Here is a 26,631-nt window from a genome sequence, read left to right as displayed (position 1 = left end):
ATTTTGAGTCAAACTTGCAGTGCTATTGGGTGTGAGCGCAATTGGTTTGTCTTTGAGAGGATTCACATGAAGAAGAGAAACCTTTTGTAACAAAAACAATTAAATTATCTAGTCTATGTCTAATACAACCTCTGGCTCAGACACAACCAATTGCTGAACACAAGACCTAATATAGATCCCATTGTGTTGGAAGATATTGATCCAACACTAGATTGGGTAGTGGAGAGTCATCCAGTAGAGTTTGATTCTGACAAGGATATTGGTATTGATTTGGATTTAGAAACAGACGCATTAGCTGAGGTTGTTGTTGAACATAATGTTCAGTTGAATGCAGATCCACTTGTACCAGGGCTAGCCCCAAGCCCTCTAGTTGCAAACACTTCCTCTGCCCAGCCACAACGAAAGCGCATATCTTGTGTATCTTAGCGTGCAGCTGCTGTGCTTGTTAGTGCTACTACTTCTACAGTGGCAGTTGATGATGGTGATGAGGAGGAGGAGCCATGGGTTTTCTTGTCTGACTTTGATTCAGAGTCTAAGTTAGATGATGTTGGCTTCTCTAGTAGTAGCCAGTAATATTGGTGACTAGTGATGTTTTACATTTTACTTTTGTTGTAGAGGCCATTTAGAGCCTCCTTGGTTATGTGTTTTTGTTTTGATCTCTATATCATGTATGTATTGGACAATGCATTGGGTGCCATTTTGATATAATGGATATATTCATGAGCCTACTTTGATCATATGTTGTCTTCTCTCTATATTCTAATGCTTTGTGTTTGGAAACATGAATGAAAATCTTTAAAATTATGTTTTTTCATAAAAAATAAATATTTAATGTATTTTTTACAACAACCGAGTCATTAAAATCAAACCGGCCGAGTCGATATCGAGTCGGAGTCAGAGTTTTAAAACATTGATATAGAGTAGGGGATGGAGGGGGCAATCCTGGGTCACATGCCAAGGTACAAGGTAGCTAATAAAGGGGAAGCCCACACTTTGGTATATAATGTATAAGAGGGAGCAATTGTGGTACATGACTCACCTCGGCCTTGATTTTTCCAAGCTTCTTCATTTTCCTTTTTCCTTCTATGATTTTTCTTTGGTTAATTGCGCGACGGTCAAGGAATAAGAGCATGATATGTAAAGTATAGCACTGGATACCCCCTTTGAGGTGGGGTAGTTCATTGCCCACTAGGGGTTGGGACAATCATCGATTCTTGAATGATAAAAGAGGCTCATGTAGGGCCTATAGGAACCAGGGTGATGGCCATGAGAATGGGGTAGAGCTCATGCATTGGCTTTTGGCCATGTGCAAAATGTGTTCGTCCCGACCATCTTTTGCATTTTGTGATACATTTTCCTGTTGAATGTGGCCAATTATGCTTTTAATTTTCTTTTTAGCTGGATCAACCTCCGGGGCATTGTTCGAGGCCTGACCTAAGGTGTGGGCAAGGGGATGGGAAAGGCCAACCCTATGTGGACCCATTGGAGGAATGTGGACCCAGGTGGGAGAAATGATGAATGGGGCTATAATGAGAAGATGAGTAGTAATGTATGTGGATGAGGGTGCGGGAGCGCGTAATCAAAATCAAGGTTTCCCATGAAGTACCATGCCGAGAGCCCAAAGGTCAGTAAAAGAGATCCCACGGGACTAGGGTCCAAGGGTAACATCCAAAAGAGGTCTAGGGGATAGAAGCACAAACCTAGCCCACTCTTTCCACCGAATCCTCCCATTAATCCATGCCCAAAAGTGTCCATTATAAGAAAACTACAATACTCAATTACCAAATGTCAAGGCATACCTTGAGGTTTGGGAGGCCTACCTTGAAACATACAATCATGAGAGATGGGTGAGAGACCACATGGTTGGCTCAGGTGGCTGCGAAATGACACAATGAACTAGTTGGTGGTTGCAAGGGGCTGCTGACTGTTGGCTGAGGACCATCTTGGAGGAAATTTTCTCCTAGGGATATCACCCACAAAATGGTGGGTAATTGGTTGTACTCTTGTTTGCTTATCTCAATTTTGGGGGTTAATCTTGTATTCTAGTCCCATGGGATTTCCTTTATTGGCTACTAGATTTAGGAGTGGCACTACATGAGAAACCTTGGTTTTGGTTGCGTGGTCCCGCTTCTTGATACCATATATTGTTGAAAAGTGTCACTAGGATCAGTCTTCATAATGACATGTGTAATTTTGTTTTTTATGTAATTGCTGTAAAGAAGAAAAATAAAATGACTTTATGCTTGACTCATGGGTTTCATGAGCAAGGATTTTATTTTTAGATGGCTCCCATTGTGAGGCTTTAGGATTTGTCATTTGGTCATAAAAGTCAAAGAGTCAATGTCATGTATGAAGAACCCTTCTTGGTCATATTACAAATGTATTTAAGTCTGTAGGATTGTTAAATAGCCCTCCAAGACAAGTACTAATTACTCCTCTTCAAGTCGGCCTCAAAACAGGGAGAAGAACTCATGTCGACTCACCTAATGTGAAGAACTCATGTCGACTCACCTAATGTAGAGACACCTATTTGAATTCATAGGTCGGCTTATTTATATGGGACAAACCACTATATATATGTGTGAAGGGTCTTCACATTTCCATAGTCAACAGTTTAGATATCTCTCTGATATTTCGGGTGAACAGTGGCAGTGACAAGTTCGAATATCACTTCAGGAAAGAAGCTCGGATTAGGGTACACAGTTTAGATAAGAAGTTCGAGATACCTCTGTAATTTGTGTAGGAGTTTGCAGTGACAATGTATAGAAAGAAGTTCGGGTCTCTCTTATTCAGATCACAATTATAATGACTATCAAAGAGACAAGTTCAGTCTTGTTGCTATTGCAGAGGCACACAGTTTGGTCAAAGGTATTGAGACTATAGTTCGGTGCTATGAAGGATCCAAAGTTCTGTGATATATCACAGTGTTTCGGTGCTGCTACAGTGTTGGCATTTCAGTGAGATTACAATGATGTGTTTCGGTGCCATCTCAAGTGTGTCTACAGTTCGTTGCTATCACAGTATACTCATATAGGAGATGATCTCAGTGCTAAAAAGGTCAAAGCGAAAGAGGAGACAAGAAGAAGAAAAGAGCATAAGACAATCAAGAGAACTATTGTCTTGGTCTTGGAGTGGCAACTAGGTCAAGGGTCTTGGTCTTGGTATTCGTCAATTGGAATCTCTATAAGAAGAATTTGTGCGGGTTTTCTTCTCAAAGAGTGAGAGGTTTTGGCCCTGGCTGATAGCCTACATTCTGTGTCTCTTGTCTATTTATGTTCATACATTGGTAGGTGTTTGATGCAGAAGAACACTAATAACTTAAGTAAAGAAGATCCTGATCTAAAGTTGTAAAAAGCACTCACAAGCAGTTACTAATTGAAGACAAATCACATATTCATGATGCCCTAGATTTCTCAACATATATCTCACTCTCCTTCGCTCATTATAGGCCCTTTTCCATATTTTTCCCCTTTGGGTCCACATTTATCTATTGGGTCCATAAGGTGTTAACTCTCGCTCCCTTTGTCCACACCTTGGATTAGGCCTGAAACAATGCCCTGAAGGTTGATGCAACTAAAGAGAAAGATAAAAAACATAAATTCACCACATCCAATAGGAAATGTACCACAAAATGCAAAAGATGGTTGGGACAATAAAATTTAGCATGTGGGAAAAAGCCAAACATGAGCCCTACCCCTTATCATTATGACCATCACTGTGGTTCTGAGGGCCCTTATGAGTACCCCCTGCTTCATTAAGGAAACCGTGATTGTCCCAATCCGTGGTGGGTGATGAACTGCCCCACCTTGAGGGGGCAGTCGCTGCTACATTTTACACATCATGCTCTCATCCACTCGAGCCCTAAGCAGTTAAATGAAGAAAAATCAATAAAAGGCAAAATGCAAATGAGGAAGGCTGGAAAAACAAAGGTCGGGTATTTCATGTACCACGATTGCTTCTGCCTGCATTCATATACCAAGGTATGGGTCTCCCTCGTCGTAGCTACCCTTGTACCATGGCATGTGGCTTGGAGCCTACCTTGTTGTCTACACTCCATTCCATCACTATTTCACATGACACTTGCCATTTGATGGATGTACCAGTGGGCCTGTCATTCCCTTGGAGGTTGAAACCACCTAATAGGGTCCTTCATTAACTCTTCTTGCCAAGGAAGGAAACATATAGGCATGTCTAAAGCCCCATTTGGAAGGAAAAGCCATTATGAAGTGTCCACTTCTTCCCTTGATTAGCAAGCTTATTTACTCAACTGCACTAATGAATCAATTTATTGGAAGGTGAGGAGATGCAATGGATCTTATACAGGATTGCATGTGGGTTTTCTTCTTGGACTTGCCCTCCCTATACGAGATCCAAGCCTTCCAGAGGATCACAATGGCACTTATAGGGTGAGCATTGAGAGCCATAGGTTTCTATTATGTGACAAAGCATTATCGCATGCCATAGGCAGCCTTAGCACCTTCATCAAGGTGTTCATTGCCCACATTATATGCAAGATGATGCACTTGGACTAGCAGTGCCCTAGGATGGCTTTGCATTGTATACACATTTCGGCAGCTGATCCAAGGCCTATAGGAGGTTTGTTTCATCATTGAGACATGGGTGGGCAAGCACCATCTTCCGTGCCCTCATTTGGAGCAACGTTGCAGGAAGCGCCCCCCCCCCCCCCCCGCGGATCCTAGGCCGGAATCACGCTCCGTACGGAAGCGCACCAGGAAGCGCGATTCCGTTTTTTTAAAACGCTTCCTGGTTTTTAAGAAGCGTGGGCCCCGAAGCGCGCTTCGGATGGCGCTTCGGGCCCGGAAGCGTGCGCTTCACGCAGCGCTTCGGAGCGCTTCCTCCAAAACCGCGCGGGCAAGGGAAAATACCTCATTTTTTTAAATTTTTTTTTAAAGTTAACTTAACTTAGCAATAATCCTTGATGGGTTCACCAAAAATATATGGCTGCATTGATTAAATTAATCCCTGATGAGGAGGAGGCTGCATTGGTACGGAGACAGGTGAGCAACTATACGCTCAACACTGGTCCATTTGGGAGCATGCATGCAATTAGAGATCGAGAGACTTTTTCTGCTCTTGAGTGGTGGAACATGCATGGAGGGGGTACTCCACTTCTACAGAGTTTGGCATTGCGGGTGCTATCACAGGTGGTAAACACTTCTTCTGCAGAGAGGTGTTGGAGCTCTTATTCTTTCATCCACAGTGTTAAAAGGAATAGGTTGAGTTTAGACCGGGCAGAGAGCTTGGTTTATGTTCATTACAACTTGCGATTGTTGTCCCATTACTGTGAAGATGCAAAGTCTAATAAAGACTTGTTGATTTGGGACAAGAATCCAGAGGAGCCCAATTTGGAGGATGGAGTGTTGCGACTAGAGCAATTAGAGGATTCTCTTTTCCAGGTATGTCCATTGTGGTATGAATTTTCCAATTTTCCCTTATAAAGCATTTCTCTAATTCATGTTTTTAATTTTTTTGTTAACTAGTGCTTTTTTTTTGCATGAATTTTTTGAGCGATTCTAGGATGATGATGACCGTGTTGATATGCCACCACCCCCATCTGGTCCCTTGGTTCCTAGGTTCCATGGTTCAACACCAACAACAGGGGGTTCTTCTTCATCAGTTTCAGTGCCACGACTTCCACAGGCACCATCTTCTTCATTGCCACCACGTGGAGGCCCGCCACCACGTTCTATTCGTGGTGGAAGGAGGAGAGATTAGTAGATATATTCACAATCTACTACTTTTTGTCATAGATTACTCATTAGACTTGTAGACTTGTGAATTTGAATTTTGAACCTTTTTGGCTTGGCGGTGACCAAGTGACATATTTTGTAAACATTATTATTTGAATTTTGGACATGACAAATGTTGACAGTTGCTCACTTGCTAGATAAATCATAATATGCTCTATGTTTTATGTTTTATAATATGCTTAAATGTTTTATGTTTTATAATATGCTTAAAAATTTGATGTATGTTTGTAATAGCTAGAATATAGATGATTGTTGTACATACTAGTAACTACAATGGAATCATGGATGCCATATCTATCTTGATTTATGCAAAAATATGCATGTTTTCATGTCTTCTACAATTAATTTGGTATTTGGGATGTTTGTTTTGAGTATAAATGCAAAAAAATATAAAAAAATATATATATATAGCAGACGCTTCCGCGGACGCTTCGCTTCCTAGATTTTTGAAAAATGACGCTTCCGCGCTCCCGCTCCCGCTTCCGCTTCCGCGCTTCCGCTTCGCTCCCACTTCGTGCAACATTGATTTGGAGTAGTCCACTGGCTTATTATTCATCAAGAGACCCATGAGACCATTCTTTGTGCCCCAAAGCCACTTTGGAGCACCACATGGTGTTCTACTTGGAAATCAAGGGGCCACCCCTTGATCATCATTCATGGAGCCCTCTTCTTCATCATGGTACTTTGAGGGATCATTTAGGCCTTCCAATGACCACCCTACACCATTGTTTCATTATTTCGGCTAGCTTTGGATGGCTTATCTTTCACTCTATGAGCTATTTGGTGGGCTTGTCACGAAAGACATGTTATTTTTTCACATTAAAATAATATTAGCGGGATTTTTAGGCTAATTCGAATTAGAGGAGGCTCATATAAATAGAGCTAATCCTCATTCATTTGGATCATCATCACTTGAACTTGGATATCTCTTCTTGAGAATTTCACATTTTTCTCTTAGTTGTCTATTGGAGATCTCTTGATGCATTTTAATATTTTTGGAGCTGAAATTTTCGTTCTCTCTTGGAGCCATCTTCTTGATCTTGGATTTGGATATATCTGTTGTTGTCTTGTAAGTAATCTTGTTGAAGATTTTTGCATGAAAAATGTCTAATGTGTGGAAATTTTGGAACTAACTCTTTCTCTTGTGCCCTAATTATTGGATATTATTATAAAAGATTGTTACATTGCAAATTTGTGCATGCTATTCATTGATAACAAGTGGATGAATGTTCCTAGTGGAGTAAAACTTGTTTTTCTTCCGTGAAGATCCTTAAATCTTGGGTGGGTAAGTGCTAGAGAGTGCTTGCAAGGACATCATTTTCTAGCCTCCTTGAAGACAATTTTGGCCAAATTTTGAATCACATAGACTCCATAGCCCAACGATAAGGCACTGATCCAAGCCAATTTGGTGATCACCCCCTTTTCCCCTCCCTTTATCTCCTCCCAAAAATTTTGGTCTCCAACCTAGACGGCCTTGCTAGGGCTTCTTACAAATTCCTATTGAGGATTTTTTTTTTTAAATCCACTTGGATAAAGTACTATGCTGGTGTCTCCCCTGGGGTTCCTCAAGGTTTCATGAAATTCCCAGAGTTCATTTGCAAGAAATCAAAAACTCTAGCTCTAACCTTGGAAACTCATATTGAACGTTTAGGTGTGTTGGCTTTCTTGAGGGTTTTGGCACATAGTATTCGGTGGAATAAATCATTGAAACCCTTTCTTTCATCCCACCTTGACCTAGAGAATGCTTTGAAGAGTCTTCTCCCAAGATTATACATAAATCCTAATTCTCGTGTGGTCCCATCCTAGGTCCCTCTCAAGAATAGCAAAAACATACACAGGGATATAACCATCTTACAGAGCTTCTTGAAAGGTCCTTATCATCTTTGGAGCCTTGACCTTAGGTCTCCTTGTCATCATTGAATATCACAAGCCCTAGATCTAAGTCTCCTCGTAGTTCTTTCTTGGAGAGCCTTCTTGCTTCTCCTATGTATTGAGCCTTTATTTGAGCTTGTCATTTGAATGGGTCTTGGAAATCACATCATACCCAGTGATTCATTCTATCATTAAACAATCATTTCCCTCATACCGGGACTCCTCCCATCATTGAAAATCCATAAAAAGTAGGGGACACTGATTGAGGTGACAATGGGTCTTTGTCCCATTGTTGTCGTTTGGTCTAGTAGTTGTCCCCTAGGGACCCCTGCGAGATTGTGTGGCAACAAACCCATAACACACTTGCCAAAGAACTCCTAGTGGTTCGAGAAGCCATTCAAGGCTATATGCACTAGGTTATTCTTGACAATTGTCTCTCCAACAACAACCAATTCGTCCTTGACCTGTGTCAAAATAAGATGTCATGCTCTCACCCTTGGACATTCTTATGCCTTGTAACTTGCCCTTGATTATCATCTTTCGACTCTAGTAGTCGCATTGATACAGTTTCGTGGGTGCATCCCACATCTTTTTTGTAGTATCCTTCTTTGACAGATGGACTTTGAGATGATCTTTGACCCCATCAAGAATAATCCTCTTTGCCTTGGCCTCCTTGTTGATAGGTGGTTGTCATTGATGTCTGCCCAAACAGCACTAGGAGCTACCCCGATCTTCAATGAAAAATTTGACATGGAAATTTATGGAATCTCGTGTCAGGATCCTTCTCGATAGATTCTCCTCGACGAGATGTTTCCATTGATATATGGTACGCCCCCTGGTTCCTTCTGGTTTGAGAGAAAACTGAATTTAAAATTGAAGACCTAGTTTTGTGGGCTAAAACCCTAGGGGGTAAAGACATGACACCTTATTCACCAATGGTTATCAATATATGACAGGGATTCTCATTGTAATCTCACCACATATAAGTTGAATAACTTCAAGATTCAAAGGTAGTAAACCAATCAAGGTAGTAAACCAATCATTGACTTCGCAATCTAGGTTGGATCATATGCACTAAGCCAATCATTGGTTTGCTTGCTATTAACATCAAATTTAAGGCTTTTATTAAGAGTTATTAAGGATATGTCACTAATAAGAAATAATTTAAGTCAATAAATATTAATACAAATATTAGGAGGAATATTAAAGTGATCCACTTACCTTAGAATAAAAAGATACATATTTTAAAATATTTAACATTCTAAATATATATTATGAATTACTCCTCCAACGTACATTAAGAAGCCCCTCCTTAACACCCAACGGTCAACTTTTGAAGCCCTACTCTTCTTATCCTAAACGGTCACCCATCACTATAAAAACTACTCTCTATCTCACAAATGAATGGAAGTGCTTAACGTCTAATAAAAGGAGGAGGTCTCCTCTGAAATTCGGGCTTCATTGAAGATTAATTACAGAGATCTGTGGTAGTGTGAGGAAGGTTTTTATATCGCTGTTTGGATAATGTTTTATGCTGACCTGAACTATTGTATGCCTTGACCGAGACCTGTAGAATCTCCTTTTAAGGCACCGTATGCTACAACATTTCTGGAGTAGGAGAAGCGAAGTTTTTTAGAGGCCAGCGAAGGCCTAAACTGTGTTGACTTTACCTAATGATCATGGACCGAGCTCTTATCTTGATGAACCAAGACCTGTATGGTTTTTTAGGCAGCGAGGTGTTTGGAAGGCTACCCAAGCTCTCAATCAATACATGTAGGCTGTAACATTCATTCTAGGGCAGCGAATGACATTTTAAGGAAACCTTTGTGACGTTTGAATGATGTTTGGTGCATAAAGTTTGGAAAGAATCAATCAACAACCAGTGAGGAGCTAGCACCAGTTGGAAGGCCATTCGAGCTCTTAAAGGTATCATCCACAAGCCTGATTCAAGTGTGAGGTATGTAGAAGGTTTAATCAAGACATAAAATTGTGAGTATTCTTGAGGTCTGAGGTGTAAACAAGTGTATTGTTTAGTCTTCTTTAAGGTCTAGTTCAATAAGGCTAGGGCATTGTATTCTAGGTCTGTTGTATAGGTCTTGTTGTAATTAGGATTGTGGTATAAAGTCTTGTGCCATATTCTTGTTGCATGTGTATTAAATCTTGTGGGGATATGCATTAGGACTATTGTGTACATAAGCATATGTTTCTAAGGCTCTTAGGGCATTCCACTACAGTGAGTAGTTTATGTTGTCTAGTTGTGTGTGTGTGTCATACATTTATGATAAGTTTGTCACACACCTTGCATTAAAATCTGTCATACACCTTGCATTAAAGTATGTCACACACACCCTGCATTAAAGACTGTCACATAATTATGTCAAGATCTGTCACATTGATTAGGGTCTGCATAAAATGTGTAATTAAAGGTTATTAGAACTCTTGTATAGTTTTCACGATTTGTGGTAAGGTCTAGGTAGAATTGAAAGCATTCATTAGGTCTGTCCTAGTCAACAGTTTTGTCCAATATTAGATTGTTGATAGTAATTGAACAAGCCAAGAACAAAACGACAATAAGCAAGTCTCAAGCACAATTCAGGTACGTTTTGAATCATTCAATTTTGTACATTCATTATTTTATACTCACACTTGTTTTGCAGGCAAAGGTAAGTGAAGGGTACTTTGTTTTGCTTTGGGATTGGGTTTCATTTGGGCAATTTGCATGCAGGTAGAAGAAGATTCAAGGACAACACCAAGCAAGCATTCAAGAGTCTGAAGTGTCAAATCAATATCTCTTAAAGGAAGCATTGCAACGGGACATTCTTTGAAGACATAACAGCCATCATCAATTGCTGTCTATATATTGTGAAGCATTGTCAAAGTCAAAAGTCAAATCATTGTAACTAGGGGCATTATCTCTGGTACGAGAGCCCATTTTGTAAAAAGAGTCAAATTGCCTAGAGTTGTAAAGGCATTATTGGGGAGAGTCTATTCTATTGTCAAGTTTGTCGGGATAAGAGTAGGTCCTAGTATTCTCTATCATTTATTCAAAATCATTGTAATGTGGATCATTGTCCCTAGTACGAGAGTCCACATTCTTTATCCATTCTTTATAGGGTGGTAGGGTGATGCTACGCTGGTGAATGAAGTCACCTTCAGATTGGAGCCTGTAAACACTTTATGGTGGTAGGGTGGTGGTAGGGTGAGTTGTGGCTCACTTGGGTGTTGGGGCATCTTTTCAGCGGACTACTGATAAACCAGGGCATTGGGGAGTCCTTCTAGTGGGAGCTAGAGAAGAATTATTTTCTAGAGTTCTAGGAAGTTGTAGCTTTGTTTTCAGTCGGGGTTGAAGATTAAAGAACAGATTAGAAAAACATTCCGTGTTTTTTTGACCCTGAGGGGGTTTTCCACCTAAAAATCTTGTGTTTACTGTCTCTATTTTGCATTGTTGTGTACTGCTCTTACTGAACAATAATAATAATTATTGAAGATTAGCTAATGCTCTGAAAAGGATCAATAAATTGCTAATTGCTAGGAAATATTGATTTACCCCCCCTTCTTGGTATTTCCAACACTCCTTGACCTCATGCATATCAAGAGCAATTGGATCATTCAATGGTGGAACCACTGTTGTATTAACAAAATTCCACAACTTGTTCTCTTTGAGAACAATTGAGATCTGAAAATTCCATTACAAATTGTTCGAAGAACCCTCAAGCTTGTCCTCATGTCGAACACTAGTAGCCATTGTGGAATAAAACCCTCGAAGAGATTGAAAACTAAAATGTGAATTATTTGTCCTAAAATTTGTGTCAAATATCCTTGGCTTCATATTCATAGTTTAGAGCTTTGTTACCATGTTAATTTCTTTAGACCCAATTACAAATTTATTGTCTCAATAAATAATCACAGATCTGAAATAAACAAAGCTTTCTAAGCTGATTTGTAACAATAAATATTATGGGTTTTTAACCAAATAAACAACACGAGCAAAAATTCTCTAAACCAATCAAATGCAATAGAGAATAACACATATATACCTTGGAAACCCCAATGCGGGAAAAACCAACACACGTTGGGTTTCTTATTCAGCTTCAGGAGAAATATTTTCTTACAATAGTTACACAAGAATTTGCACTGGCAAATACCCAACAAAAGTTCTTAGCCCTCTCTCTCTCTCTCTCGACTCTTGTACGACTTGCACGCATGATCCAATAGAAAATTTCTGTGTACAAAGAAACTCGGCCTCTCGGCTAAAGAGAAAAATCGACCTCTCTGTTGATCTTTCTTTGCCTTGATCTTGCTCTAGCTAGCTTGATCTAGCTTCTTCTCGCTCTTGCTGCCAAATACTGCGCTCCACTAATTCCCAACTTGTGTCAAATCAAATGTGCCTCTCTTTTGGCTCGAACCTCCTATTAAATGATCAAACACTACTCCCAAGCGAAATCCCTAATCTCAACGGTTGAGATTAGATCTCTACTCATTGAGCTCAATGGCTATGACAGTTTGTCATTGACTTATTTTCCCTTTTTATTAAAAGGTACCCAACAATTAAATTAAATAGTCGTCTAAAGTCTTGACTTAGGAAATTCATTTATTAACAATTGTAGGTGATAATTAAGGTGATTCGTTACATGTCATGGCATAAGATCCATGCTGAATCACCTTCAAAGCTATAATCTCAACTTTTTCACTTGAAAAAATCCATATTTTTTTGCTATCCATTTATTTTTATTTTTTGCATTTTTCAAGTTTCAATTTTTAGTTTTCAAGATATAAATTTCAGCCTGTTTGTAGGCTAAATCTGCTCCATATTTTTTGCAAATTTATCTTAGGCTTTCCATTTTACTTAAATGCATTTTTTTTTTAATTTTTTAATTTTTTATATTTATTTCCTTTGTAAATTTCAAACATTTCATTAGCCACGATGCCACAAAAAGCCAAGGATACTCAAGGCTTCCCAAGGTCAACACTTTTCAATAAGTGGTCAACATCTTAGGTCAAAGTGCCCAGTGGAGTCATCAAGTGGGGCTAGATGTCCTGTTTGGAGTGTTGGAAAAGCGTCATACAATCCCTTAAGGGATGGCAACTATACTTGGGAGCGAAAACCTAACACATACAAAATCAAGTGGGATCAACATCATAGGTGCACAAATCATAAGAGTATTAGAGTGGGCCATGTTAGAGCTAAGTTGCAGGAAACATGGGCAGAGGGTCTGTTTCTGTATGGAAATGAAACGGAAATGGGGAAACCCGTATGATACAGCGGGGAAACTCGTTTCCGGCTGCACTGGCCCATTTCTCGAGGAGGAAACATGGCCAGTACGGCCAAAAATGAGTTTCTGGATTGACTTTTTCTTATTTTTTTATTATTATTTTGTTTTCTATTTTTTAATTGGGTGACTAAAGTGGCTTCTAGTTGCTTCTAGATGCCTCTCTCAAGTTATAAAAGTGACCTTCGCCTCATTCTCTCATCACACAATTGAGCAAGTAGTTTCTCTTGGAGATTGGCGATTTTAGCAAAGGAGAAGAGAGGAAGAGAGCATTGGTTTCAGCTAGGGTGTTTTCAACAATGAGCAAAGGAGATTTCAGCAGCAAGAGCAAGAGATTTTATCAGCAAGAGAAAGAGATTTCAGTAGTAGATTTGGAGTGTAGAGTTTCTGGCTACGACATTCTTGGTTTTTTGGCTCAGCTTCAACCATATTTCTCTTGTCTTTTATGGCATTTTGGGATAACTTCAGCTACAAAAAATTAATTTGGGTAAGCAACATTCATTTTCTTAGTTTTTTCCTACTATTTCTTCAATTTTTCGAGGGTTTATGCTGCCAAAAATATGAAAAACGTTTTTTATTTACAGATTTGTTTTTTTAATTTATTTTTGCAGCAATGGCTTCCAACCAAAGTGCAGCTACAAGTTCAAGCCCTAGGGCCAACCCAAGGGCTGAATATTATCCTCTTTGGAGGCATGTTCAGAAGCTTCAAAAATGTGGAGGTGGTGGCTCATGGGAATGGCGATGTAATCTTTGCAATAATTCGTACAAGGGCTCCTACCCAAGAGTGAAGGCACATCTTTTGCATGGAGGAGGACAGGGGGTTGTGGGTTGCACAAAAGTAGTAGATCCATTGGCAAGGAGGGCATATCAAAGAGAGCAAGATGAGGTGGATGTTATTAAGAGAAGGCATGATGAGCTTACTCAAGCTACTCCTCAAAGCTCCATCTAGCATTGAGCCAAGGATTGTAGTTGAAGCAAGAAAGAGGAGAGCCGGTGCCACTCAACAACATGAACAACCAGCACCCAAAAATACCAGAGGGGCATCCCCTTCAGTTTAGGATAGCAGAATTGCTAAATTGGTGAATGTGGAAGCGAGAGAAGAAACTGATTTTAGAGTGGCTAGGTGTATTTATGCATGTGGTATCCCATTCAATGTTGTTCGCTCTCCTTACTGGCAAGATATGATAAGGGAAATTAACAAAACTCCTCAAGGGTACAAGGGGCCCAACTATGAGAAAGTCAGAACTCAACTTCTCAAAAATGAGGAGCTTGTGGAGGATATTTTATCACCAATTCGTTCTTCTTGGAGTAGCTCTGGGGTTACCATAGTCTCAGATGGATGGACAGATACAAGGCGTAGACCATTGATAAATATCATTGCCACTTCCCCCAAAGGAGCAATGTTTATCAAGGTAGAAGACTGCTCAGGGGAGGTAAAAGATGCACAGTTCATTGTTGATGTTATTATAAAAACTATTGAACAAATAGGGCCTAACAAGGTGGTGCAAGTTATCATGGAAAATGCACCAGTTTGCAAAGCTGCAGGTTTAATTATTGAGGGGAGGTATGATCACATCTTTTGGACACCATGCATTGTCCATAATCTGAATCTGATCTTTAGAGGAGATCGACAACAAAGTTTCCTGGATAAAGGAAATCACAGGGGAAGTAAGGGAGATTGTTAAATTCATCACCAACCACCACCAATCTCAGGCCATATTTCGAGAGTACTCCAAATTGGAGTTGTTAAAAGTTGCTGAGACAAGATATGCCTCAAACTTCCTGATGTTGCACCACCTTGTTGAGGTTAAGCATGCATTAGTTTCTATGGTGGTGAGTCAGCTTTGGATTGAGCGGAGACAAGCAGATTCAGAGCGGGGATATATGGTGCGTAGATTGTGCCTTGATGAGGATTGGTGGAGCAAGGTAGATTTCTTGCTAAAGTTCACAACCCCTACATTTGAGCTTCTTTGGAGTGCTGACATTGACCAACCTTTCTTAGGAGAGGTATATGATGGCATGGATTCCATGGTTGAGAAAACTATGGAAATCATTTCACAAGAGACTCCACAACTTTTGTTTGTTGATGATCATTTTGTTGGTTTAGTCAAGAAAATCATTGTTGATAGGTGGAACAATTTCAACACTCCATTGCACACTTTAGCACATGCCTTGAACCCTAAATTTTATGATGAGGAGCTTATTGCTCAAAGCAATGGGAAGAGGAAGACACCCCATAAAGATAGAGAGGTGGCTAATGGGATGAAAAAAGCCCTTATGAGAATGTTTCCTTCTCATCTAGACAGGGAGGTAAAGGAAGAATTTGCCAGTTTTTCTGCAGGAATAGATGATTATGCAGATATATTAGCTTTGGAGGAGAGAAGCACCATGAATCCAGTTAGGTGGTGGATTTATCATGGAGCAAATGGTGTACATTTGCAAAACCTTGCCATTCGTATTCTTTCACAAGTGACAAGCTCTTCATCAGTAGAAAGGAATTGGAGCACTTATGGTTTTATTCATTCTATGAAGTGCAATAGGTTGGGCTCACAGAACGCAGAGGATCTTGTTTATGTGCACTCCAACCTTCTCCTTGCATCTTGTAGGGGTCCAAAATACAACAGTGGTCCTTCTAAAGAATGGGATGTGGATGCAGAAAGTCCTAATTTGGATCTCTCTCTTTTTGCCTTGAATATTGAGGTCCAGCCTGGAAGTGGAATTGGCCCATCCTAATCTTCAGCACCACCATCCACTATTAAGCATTGTTCTACTTCTATTTTTGATGAGGATTATGATGATGAGGATTAGTCTTTGTCTCTATAGTTCTTGCAGCCTTATAGTCTTTATTGTACTTGTAGCCTAATATATTAATATATAGAAAGGCTGATTTTAAGATTTGGATATATAATAAAGTTTGCTTTCGGATATTCCAATATTTTTATTTTCATTATGTGATCATTCATGAGTAAATGTGATGTAAATTTAATCATAATGTTTAAATGTAATAAATTATAATGTATCATGTATGCTTTATGATTGCACACACACACACACACACACACACACACATATATTCACGTTTCCCCATTTCCAAAATTTGGGGAGGTCGTGTTTCGTACCCTTGCCCGTTTCGGAAACTTGTATCCGTTTCCCCGTTTCGTGCAACTTAGTGTTAGAGCCATCAAAGTACTTCTCACAAGCATCGACTTCAAGTGTCTTCCTAGCTTATGATTTCTAAACATGTTAACATGGTTAGATATGGGAGGGTTATCATCTAAGTCACCTGACATGGGGACATGGGACACACAAGACACGAAGATTCGAGTGTCGTACACGAGCATGTTGACCCCCGAAATAGGACATGTTATATATTATTTTATATATATAATATATTAAAATTTGGATATTTCTTACTTAAATTCTCATTCATGATACAAATTCAGACATAGATCTAGATTCTACGTTGTAAATTTAAAATTTGTAAGGTTTACAAGGTAATATTATGGATACAAATAGAATTGTGACGGATTCATCAATGATCCAATAGGAGAAAGACAAGAAACTTCAAACTGCAATTTTCTCATTAAGTCATCCAAATGTGTTACATAGGTAGTAGCAATGCCAATGGCAAATAGAAATAGAAAATACAAAACAACTACAAGCCTCAAGGCAATAGGTAGCTCATGAGTCATCACTCATCATTATCAAAATCAATGTCATTGTCATCATCATGGTCACCACTGCTCTCCTCTACTGCATCCTCCTCCTCTGTATCCAATGTCATCTGTGCAGTTGCTGGTGTGGAGTATGATCCCTCAACAATATCACCATCATGAAAAGTGACAAGCTCTAGCACTGGCTCATTAGGATCCAGGTTGGCCAATGCCAACTCAACACTGTTGTCCAAACACGTATCATCAGGAAAGGCATCCCACATCTTTGTCTTTCCCTTCAACCACTCATCCCTCTGCCTGTAAATAAGATGGAGGTTGGTGTGCACATACACCATGGTTTTTGCCCTGGACTGCTCTAGCCTGCTCTTCTTGACACTATACAAATTCCGATATGTGCTCCAGTTCCTCTCGCAACAAGAGGATGAAGTCACCTGAGAGAGGAGCCTCATGGTTAACCACTGTAGAGTAGGGATTGTTGCCCTATGAGTTGCCCACCAAGAGTAGGGCTTCTTAACCTCTGTCTCTAATCACATCATATCCTGCAAATTGACCAGTGCTAGTGGAAAACTCTGCAAAGACATCCTCCACCAATACAAGAGATGCTCTATCCTGAAAAATTTGCCTCAATGCATCCTTTCTCCCCTGTGAAATTTCACCATCCATGTGAGGAGGGAATCTGCGGGAAGGTCCACCATTTAGCCACTAATGGTTGTAGTATTTTGGGTTCAATGAGTGAGCCAAACAGTGGAAAGGTGTGCAATTCTTGTCCCTGTTGATTTGGGGTAGCATTGGATGTGCTCTAAGCCTCAAATTTTGCAGGGAGGTTTGGGCACAGGTATTCCAAAGAAAGCAGAAAGCGTTTTGGGAAACTCCACCTAGAAGTGATTTTATTAAAATAATTAATATTTTTAATGGGGTTCGTAAGTCCAAACTTGGGAAAATTAAAATATTAATGGGTATTAATCTAATCAAGGGTGAAACTTCTAGAAAGCCACAAATCTAGCCAAAATGATCTGAGCCTTTGATTAATATGTAATCTAGGCCGTTGGTTGTCCAACAGGAAGATATAAAAAGGGGCTTGAGGGTCATTTGGAAAATACACAGAGAGATTGAGAAAATCGATTTTCTGAAGTGAGATGTTCTTAGGAGGAAAAATCGATTGAAGAAATCTCTTGCAGTTGAGGGGTAGGGATAGTGGCTTCCGGAAAGAGAGATTCTCAGTCAGAGATACATCAGCAGAGAGAGGCAATAAGTGATCCAGAAGCCTTGACACAGAGGTTGATGCAGGGCTAGAAGGGCCACACAAAACCAACATAGAGGGAGAGATAGGAGTTTGAATTCTGCAGAGGAATTCGATTTTCAGAAATGGGAGCCGGGAGGCAAAAATTGAATTTTCTGGGAAACAGATTGACCAGCCAGAAAAGTGATGCAGCACCCAAAGAGCTTGATGCTGGGCTAACGTAGGCACTGCACAGAGGCAACCAAAAAAGCGGGGGGGGGGGGGGGGGGGCAATCAGTTTGGGGTTGGATCAGCCAAGATTTCTCAGTGATTGTATGAGGTAAAACTCACAAAGCTTGTGCCAGTATTTCTCTCTGTAACTGAATGAACCTGTGAGGTATTCAATGATGTATTCAGATTTTGCTACTGCTTAATAATAATAAACCCTCAGAGCTGTTGCACTGGTTTTCCTGTATTGGGTTTTTCCGAGGATTTTTTGTCCAAAAATAGCTGTCCTATGTGTTTCTATTTTCCTTGCTCAGTTTCTATGTTTCAGAATCTTATTTAATTGGTGTACGCTGCTTCAATAATTTACTTCAATGTTTCATGAAGAAATCTAAAATAAGCTTGTAACATAATTTACAATCTAGGTGAAGTAGATTCAACTGGTTGCAGTAGGATTCCTAAGATTGTTAGATCTAGGAATTTTCACATGGTGTCGGAGCTGTTGATGTGAAACAGGGAAGCGCTGATATAGCACTGAAACAAGGGCCAACTTGCTGTAGCAAGAAGCAGTTGGAATCCCCTAAGGGATAGCACAATTATAGCTAGGAGGGCTATATTTTCGTGGGTGTCTCTCTCTGAGTGAGTCGATAGAGAGGTAAGACTGCCAGATCGAAAACTTGCCAAGGCAGAGGGAGCTATGCAGAGCCACACAGAGCTAGAGGGATGCAGTTTCTACAAGCTAAGTGCTGGGTAGAAAAGTTGTCAGAAGGAAGAAGCAGATCACATAGTGAGGGAATACTTCCTCAGAGATTTCTTGTCGAGGACAACATTTCTCAATTGATAAGTAGCAGGGGAGCAACAACTTACCAACTCCATTAGGGAGTGCGTAAGGCAGCATAGGAGCTACGCAGTAGGGAGAAATAGGGAGTTGTTCGATAATTTTCAGAGCATATGGAAACTAGTGGCTTGAGGGATCAAGACAGGTTGGACGAGGCTTCCAACTATGCCATCTGGAAGGCTAGAATGACTTTCCTTCTAGATGAGCATGCCCTCAAGACGTATGTTGATAACGTGGTAGTTGTCCTGGCGAATGTAGATCTGCTGAAGAAGTACATAGCTGAGATGGCTAAGGAGATGTGGGATGCCTTGGCCACATTGTATCAAGGATCTTTCGAGCAGCTGAAGGTGTACTTAAAGCAGAAGCTGAGATCTACTCAAATTCAGAAGGGAGAACGTGTGGATCCGTTCCTCACGAAACTAAAGGAGACACGTGATGGGCCGTTAGCTGTGGGACATACACCTCAGGATTCAGAGTTAGTTAGACTGGTTCTAAATTCCGCCTCAAATGAGTGGCAAATCTTTGTCCATCATATCTTGGGGAGAGCAACATTGCCAAATTGGGACGAGATGCAGGCAACTCTAAAACAAGAAGAGCTGAGGAGAGACCTGCTCAAGGTCAAACTTGACGGGAGCAGCAACAGCAGTGGGTTGAAGGCAGAAGTAGAGGAGGAGGATAATGTAGCCCTTGCATCGAAGGGACAACAAGGGCAACAGAGACGAAAGAAGGACGTCTCGAAGGTAAAGTGCTATGTGGCGAGATGGGCCACTATGCATCCCAGTGTACGTTGAAGAGAAAGGACAAGGATGAGAAGCATGATGCTAAGGTTGCAGCCGCAAAGATCTAACAGGAGGAGGAGTTCGCCATGACAACCAAGATACGTCCAAGAGGGATGTGGGCTGATATAGAGCTGTAGTTTGATAGAGCTACAGATGTGCATGATCTTGTAGGGGCCCACCTCTTAGATCATCACTTTGCTACGGGAGCCCATGATCAGTAGTAGCGGGATGGTGGAGTTTCAGTTGATGCCATGGAGTGTTGATTCGACAGATGCAATGGTTAGTAGCGCCAAAATGTGAGCAGCGCAGAGCAGAGAGGCAATGGTGCAAGGAGGCACAGTGCGGAGCTTCAACAATGTATTGGTTTCAGAAGAGAGCGTGGGACTAACAACAGTCAGGATTTCAACACTGAGGTGTATCCACTAGATACTTGTTTAGTTTTGGGTGTTTTCAGTTGCTTCTCTCAGCAACTGAGTTGCAGTACGGATGCAGTGTTAGCAGTGGCAGTTCTATCAATATAACAGATGCAACGTTTGAGAGGGAGCTGTAGTACAAATGTAGCATCTGTAGTGGCAATGTCAAAGGCAGCAGTACAGTTACAACAACAACTCAGTTGTTGGTGGACAGCTTGTCAAACATCAACAGCGCAGGGACGATGCTTCAGAGTCATAGCAGTATGCAGTAGTAGTGTATTGCTAGAGCACATTCCTCGCTAAGGAGTGTTGATTTGGGGTAGCATCGGATGTGCTCTAAGCCTCAAATTTTCCAGGGAGGCTTGGCCATAGGTATTCCAAAGAACCCAGAAAGCGTTTTGGGAAATTCCACCCAAAAGTGATTTATTAAAATAATTAATATTTTTAATGGGGTTCCTAAGTCTAAACTTAGGAAAATTAAAATATTAATGGGTATTAATCTAATCAAGGGTGAAACTTCTAGAAAAGGCCACGAATCAAGCCAAAACGATTTGAGCCTTTGATTAAGATGTAATCTAGGTTGTTGGTTGTCCAACAGGAAGATATAAGAAGGGGCTTGAGGGTCATTTGGAAAACACACAGAGAGTGCGAAAATCGATTTCTGAAGTGAGAAGTTTTCAGGAGGAAAAATCGATTGCAGAAATCTCTTGCAGTTGAGGGGCAAAGATAACAGCTTTTGGAGAGAGAGATTCTCAGTCGAAGATACATTAGCAGAGAGAGGCAGTAAGTGATCCAGAAGCCTTGACGAAGAGGCTGACGCAGGGCCGGAAGGGCCATGCAGAACCAACGCAGAGGGAGAGAGAGGAGTCTGAATTCTAAAGAGGAATTCGATTTTCAGAAGCCGGGAGCCGGGGTATGAGATCGGGAGGCAGAAATCGAATTTCCTGTGCAGCAGATCGACCAGCCATAGAAGTGTCGCAACATCCAGAGAGCTTGACGCTGGGCTAATGCAGGCACTGCGCAAAGACAACGCAAAGGCAACGAGAAAAGCCGGGGGGCAGTCAGTTTGGGACTAGATCAGCCATGATTTCTCAATGATTGTGTGAGGTAAAACTCACAAAGCTTCTGCCTGTATTTCTCTCTGTAACTGAATAACCTTGTGAGGTATTCAATGATGTATTCAGATTTTGCTACTGCTTAATAATAATAAACCTTCAAAGCTATTGCACTGATTTTCCCGTATTGGGTTTTTCCGGGGACTTTTTGTCCAAAAATAACTGTGTCCTATGTGTTTCTATTTTCCTTGCTCAGTTTGTACGTTTCAAAATCATATTTAATTGGTGTACGCTGCTTCAGTAATTTTCTTCAATGTTTCATGGAGAGATCTGAAATAAGCTTGTAACATAATTTACAATCTAGGTGAAGTAGATTCAGCTGGTTGCAGTAGGATTACTGAGATTGTTAGATCTAGGAATTTTCACACTCCCAACTGCTGACAAGAATATCTTGTATGGTGGTGAAGAAGGCCTCTGATGATGTCTCATAATTGGGGTACTCACTCTGTAAAACACTGGTCCTCACAGACTCAATCATGGAATCCCATCCCTCATAAACCTCTCCTAGGATGGGTTGGTCTGCATCTGCAAATCATACCAAATCAATGATAAGGTCCATGATCTTAATAAGTAGATCTACCCTCTCCCACCAACCATCATCTAACACTGTTTGCTTCACTTTTTTTGAGGCTGCTTGATCTGTGTTTCTCCAAAAAGACCAAAACTTTGAAATAACCATGGCCCCAAGAGCGGTCTTGACCTCCCTCAACCTCTTCAACACGATTAATGAAGAGGCAAGCCGTGTATCAGCAATCTTCAACAATGATAGATTGTTGTACTCCTTGTAAATTGTGAGGGCATTTGTATGATTTTGTATGAAGTTGCGGATATGTCGTGCATCCTCGATAATATTTCCAATCCAAAGCACATCAGAAGAAATAGATTTAAGTGCTAAATTCAAGGAATGGACAATGCAAGGTGTCCAAAATACTTGTGGATATTTAGCTTCCACAATCATGCCAACAACCTTGCAAACAGGTGCATTATTTGTAATGATTTGCACACAAGAATCAACACCTACATCCTCAATAACTTCAATGAACAACTCACCCATATATTGTGCATCCTTGTATTGTCCAAGTGCATCCACTGTTTTCAAAAAAATTGGTCCATTCAAGGAAGACACCATGAAGTTGATGAGTGGGTGGCGCGCTGGATATATCCATCGATAAAAAAAATACTAATCCCAGATGTTGGCCATGCTGATTTATTAGGCTCAAGCAATTTGTCGACCTCTTTCGTTGTCTTAATCAACAATGTGGTTCTAAGCTTCTCTGACCCAGGAAGCACATATCCTGATGGAGCCCGTTGACCTAGAGCTCAACATATCTCAATAAGTAAAGGTGAGCGTGCAACATTAAAGGATATGAAGTTCTGATAGAAAAAGAAAGCAATGGTGAGATCAAGCTCTTCCCATTTCTCTTTCTGAAAAATCTTGTCCATTGGACCAAGTGCCACTGCCTTTCTTTTTGCTGCTTGACCCACACCCCCACCAAAACTCTCAAATGGAAATTTGTTGCTGCTTTTCCTCAAGAATGGAAGGGGATCATCATTCTTGTTTTTTTTAGATGATGCAACCACCCTTGCCACACCAACATTGGACTCTTTTTCCATTTCTTTCCTCCTAGCTAAAGACACTTGTGTACATGTTGCAATTCCACAACTTGGTAAGGCCAACAAATGAGCTTTCACACGGTAATAAGTGTTTATCAAATTATTGTTGAAATAGTTGCATTTCCAAGCAACACTGCGTCCTCCCTTCAACTTGTTGCCTGGCCCTTGCTCTCTTGTGACATACTTCCACAAGGGATATTTGTTTTCTTGAGCCTGCTGTCTTTCTAAATTAATTTTTCCCCCAACATTTGAAGTTGTTGTTGCAACCCCACTTCCAATAGTGGGAACACTTATAGACCTTGATGAAATTGGAACAGGAGGGGAATCACCAATGGGGACATTCTCCCCCTTCCTTTGCCCCTTCTCTTTTGCCCGTGATTGAGACATGAATACTGTAAAAAAAGAAGAAGAAAAAATGCACAAACTTGTGAAAAAAATGCATATGCAAATTGTTGTAATAAAAATGCAAAAAATAGAAGCAAAATGCACTCACCTGTTGCTTGAATCACCTCCAAAATGCTCGCAAACGCTTTGCTAGTCATTCCCACACACCCACAACAAGGGAGATACAAAACAATGAGGGAGAAATGAGCCAAAAGTGGGCTTTATGGGTTGCGCGACACACTTTTCTAGGGGATTGTTGTCCTGAAATCGCGACACGTTAGGACACGATTGAGGGACATGTGTCCCATTAAATCCCACAAGTCGGACACGCTGTGATACGATTAGAGGACACGTGTCCCATCGAATTGTGTTTGATTTGTGGGATGTTGGGAATCATGATTGTCGTTAAAACAAAACCCGTAGGTGTTAGTCAACAATCACATCGCCAAAGATAAGGATCCACGAGAGGCAGTTAGTCCATGTCGCGAAACACACGGGGAGCATTGGTTTTTCCAATATCCAACAATCTCCCCCCAACGCGAGTCGAGTGCGTATCGAACTCGTGACCTACACTCTAATACCAGTTGTTGGGAATCACGATTGCCGTTAGAGCAAAAACCGTAGGTGTTAGTCAATGATTGCATCGCCAGAGATAAGGATCCACGAGAGACGGTTAGTCCATGTCGCGAAACACATGGGGAGTGTTGGTTTATCCGATGTCCAACATGAGATTCAGGACACGACCGAGGTTTTGAGCGAATCCAGTGTCTTAGGCGGCTATCATAAGGCCATCTTAGGTGCTTTCGACCTTAAGGGGAGGAACAATTCCCAGGTCGACCCATCAGTCACTAGTTGCAAGTGACTAATGACATGATATGGGCTTTACATCATGAATGATGCCACTATCTTATACCGACTATGAAATTCCAACATCCTTGAGCATTATGATGTGAAGAGGGAGCAATCGTGGGACCTGAGTTAACCCTTACCTTGGCCTGTTTTTACGACCCTTGTCGTCTGCCTTTTTCATCATTATTTTTTCTTCTTTTTTACATATACAACTTGGGTTACAAGCTTTAATTGATTCATCATTGACCGCTTAAAGGTGAAGCATTCCCTTCTTCATCAAGGTTGAGATATTCAAAGTTCCTTTTGTTTAGATAACTAATGCATTGTTAAAATTTGAATTTTTTAGGCAGAAATTTAAAAATTCTTTGCATAAACTTGAAAGTTCTATGCATAAAACCGAATGTACTTGCATAAAATTGAATGTACTTTGCAGAAAAATGAATGTACTTTGTAGAAAGTTGAACGTACTTTGCAGAAAATTGAATGTTTTATGTTGTTACAATTACGTAGAATGCAGATTTCTTCTTCACAACTTTTCAGATCAGCAATTGTAGATAGAACATAAACTTAAGGATCATATGATGACAACCAAGCACAAATATGAGGCACTAAGAGTTGGGTCCAATGACCAAAGCAAAACCCACAAGGAGAAAACCCAAATGATTCTTCTTCTATTAGATTTCTTCAATTGTTCAACAGAGTAGACACAGAGAGAGAGATAGAGAGAGAGAGAATGAGAATGAATAAAGTCACCAATGTCTGATCGACTTGTAGCTGAAGTGTTCTAGCTCTTTGCTTGAAGATTCCTCCTTCTCTTGATCAGATCTTGTCTTTCACACTTGCTCCAACACTTCCCTTGCTCTTACTCTTCACTTTCTCTCACAATTCTCTTGCACACACTCAACACTAGCTCTCCGTTACAATGAATATGCTACTCTCAACTCTCACTTGCTCTTGCATAAATATATGAGAAAGGAGAGTAGTTACAAAATGAATTCATGCCTTGGGCCAATTATAGGAGAATTGAATTCCATAAGGGAGGAGTTACTTGAGGAGAAGTGTAACTTATCCCAAGAATAGAGAGAGAGGTACACATCTCTTGAGAAGTTACAATTCGAATTAGGGAGAGAAAGAGTTACAAATCGAATTGAATAATGTTGATTTTTAATGTATTTTGGACAAGTCTTTTCCCATGGGTTAGTCTCTACCTAAGGAAAAGTGTCCAAAATAATTCTTTTCCTAAGTGTGACTTTATAATGTGAAACTGACTTTATAAGTGGTAAAGTCAATGTTAATTTATAAAGTGAAAAGTGACTTTAGACATAAAGTACAATGTGGGTACTTTATTTAATGGGTGAGTTAAAAAATAGAAAGTGAGAATTAAATGCACATTTATTCTCATCCTTTGATTTAAATGAATCTGAGCCATTAGATCTTAGGGTTGCCCAAAAGTCATTAAGGGAAACAAAAAGGGAAAAAGAAAATAGAGACTGCATTCATTCCTCATGAGTAGATTAGAGAAAGGAGGCTGAGAGTTGGAGAAAAGTTCTGAAGGAGAAATTTGTTGCAGCAAGCTGAAGGAGTGATTTCTGGGCAAAGATGGGCATGGAAGTCAAGGCATATAAGACATCAGAAGGTACAGTACGAACAACATTTAACACTGTGAGTTGCACACCATTCGAAAGAAGTTTTTGAGAAAAAAAAATCTTTTTTTTTTTTGAACAAATCCGCATAGTCTGTATGAAATCTGTATAGTATAGTCTATATTTGTACAATACATATTTTTAGCTTCAAGTGGGCATGAAAATTGAGGTAGAGTGGGCACGATTTTCAAGGAGTTTTAGGCTAAAGAGATAAGTTGTATTTTGCTGTTTTTTTTGTTTGCAAATTTATTTTTCTTGAACTTGAAAGATAAATAAATTTGAAGAGCTCTCTAACAGGTTTTCCTTGGAGAAGATTGAAGGGGTTTTCCTTGGGTCTAAGTTGACAAAAAATCTGTTATTTTTGTGTGTTGCTAGTTTGTTTATGTTCATATTTATTTTCAGCATGTGTTGATAGTCCCATGTGTTTTAATATAAAAATTTCATTTCCATAATTCTATATGTTTAATGTATGTTTATGGGAAAGAGCATTTAACTGAATGAGAGTGATAAGGTGAAATTAAAACTGGGTTGAGATTGCAAGAAACTTTTTAGTCATCAAATTTTAACATGGTATCAGAGCTACAGACTGAAAATTGCAGTTTGAACAACAGATAGTAGTTTGGGACAACAAATAGTGGTTTGGACAACAAACTGAGTTTTTGGACAACAAACTGATATTTTGGGACAAGAAGTTGAAATTTCATACAGATTGAACTTTTGGGACGACAAGGTGTGCTGGAAAGTTTATTTCTCCATATTCTTGGTTTTGTAAATTTTGGATAGCAGTCATGGCCATGTTGTTAAGGATAGAGGACAAACTGGATGGGATATCCAACTATGTTGTTTGGAAGGACAAAATTTAGACAGTTTTTGAAGAGGCATCAGTTTGGGACATAGTGCAGCAAGTGGTTGTACCTCCTGCTGCTGTAGATGAACTTGCTGAATTCACAAAAAATAATGCAATG

The 26,631-nt window shown here is 40.1% G+C and overlaps 2 protein-coding genes across 2 annotated transcripts in view; both read left to right on the top strand.

Annotated features, from left to right (window-relative positions):
• LOC149262275 (AUGMIN subunit 6-like) overlaps positions 1 to 26,631 on the top strand; it is a 307,382-nt gene that overhangs the window by 196,121 nt on the left and 84,630 nt on the right. The window lies entirely within an intron of this gene.
• LOC149262276 (uncharacterized) lies at positions 5,001 to 5,885 on the top strand. The gene is made up of 2 exons (XM_089383760.1): positions 5,001 to 5,417; positions 5,539 to 5,885. Exons 1-2 carry the CDS (start codon positions 5,058 to 5,060, stop codon positions 5,734 to 5,736), a joined length of 558 nt encoding a protein of 185 aa, XP_089239886.1. The 5' UTR covers positions 5,001 to 5,057; the 3' UTR covers positions 5,737 to 5,885.

This window comes from Pinus tabuliformis, chromosome 6, assembly GCF_031772625.1.
Source record: "Pinus tabuliformis cultivar Carrire ecotype Pingquan chromosome 6, CPIR1, whole genome shotgun sequence".
Classification (NCBI taxonomy): domain Eukaryota; kingdom Viridiplantae; phylum Streptophyta; class Pinopsida; order Pinales; family Pinaceae; genus Pinus; species Pinus tabuliformis.
This window is presented reverse-complemented; position numbering and strand designations above follow the sequence as displayed.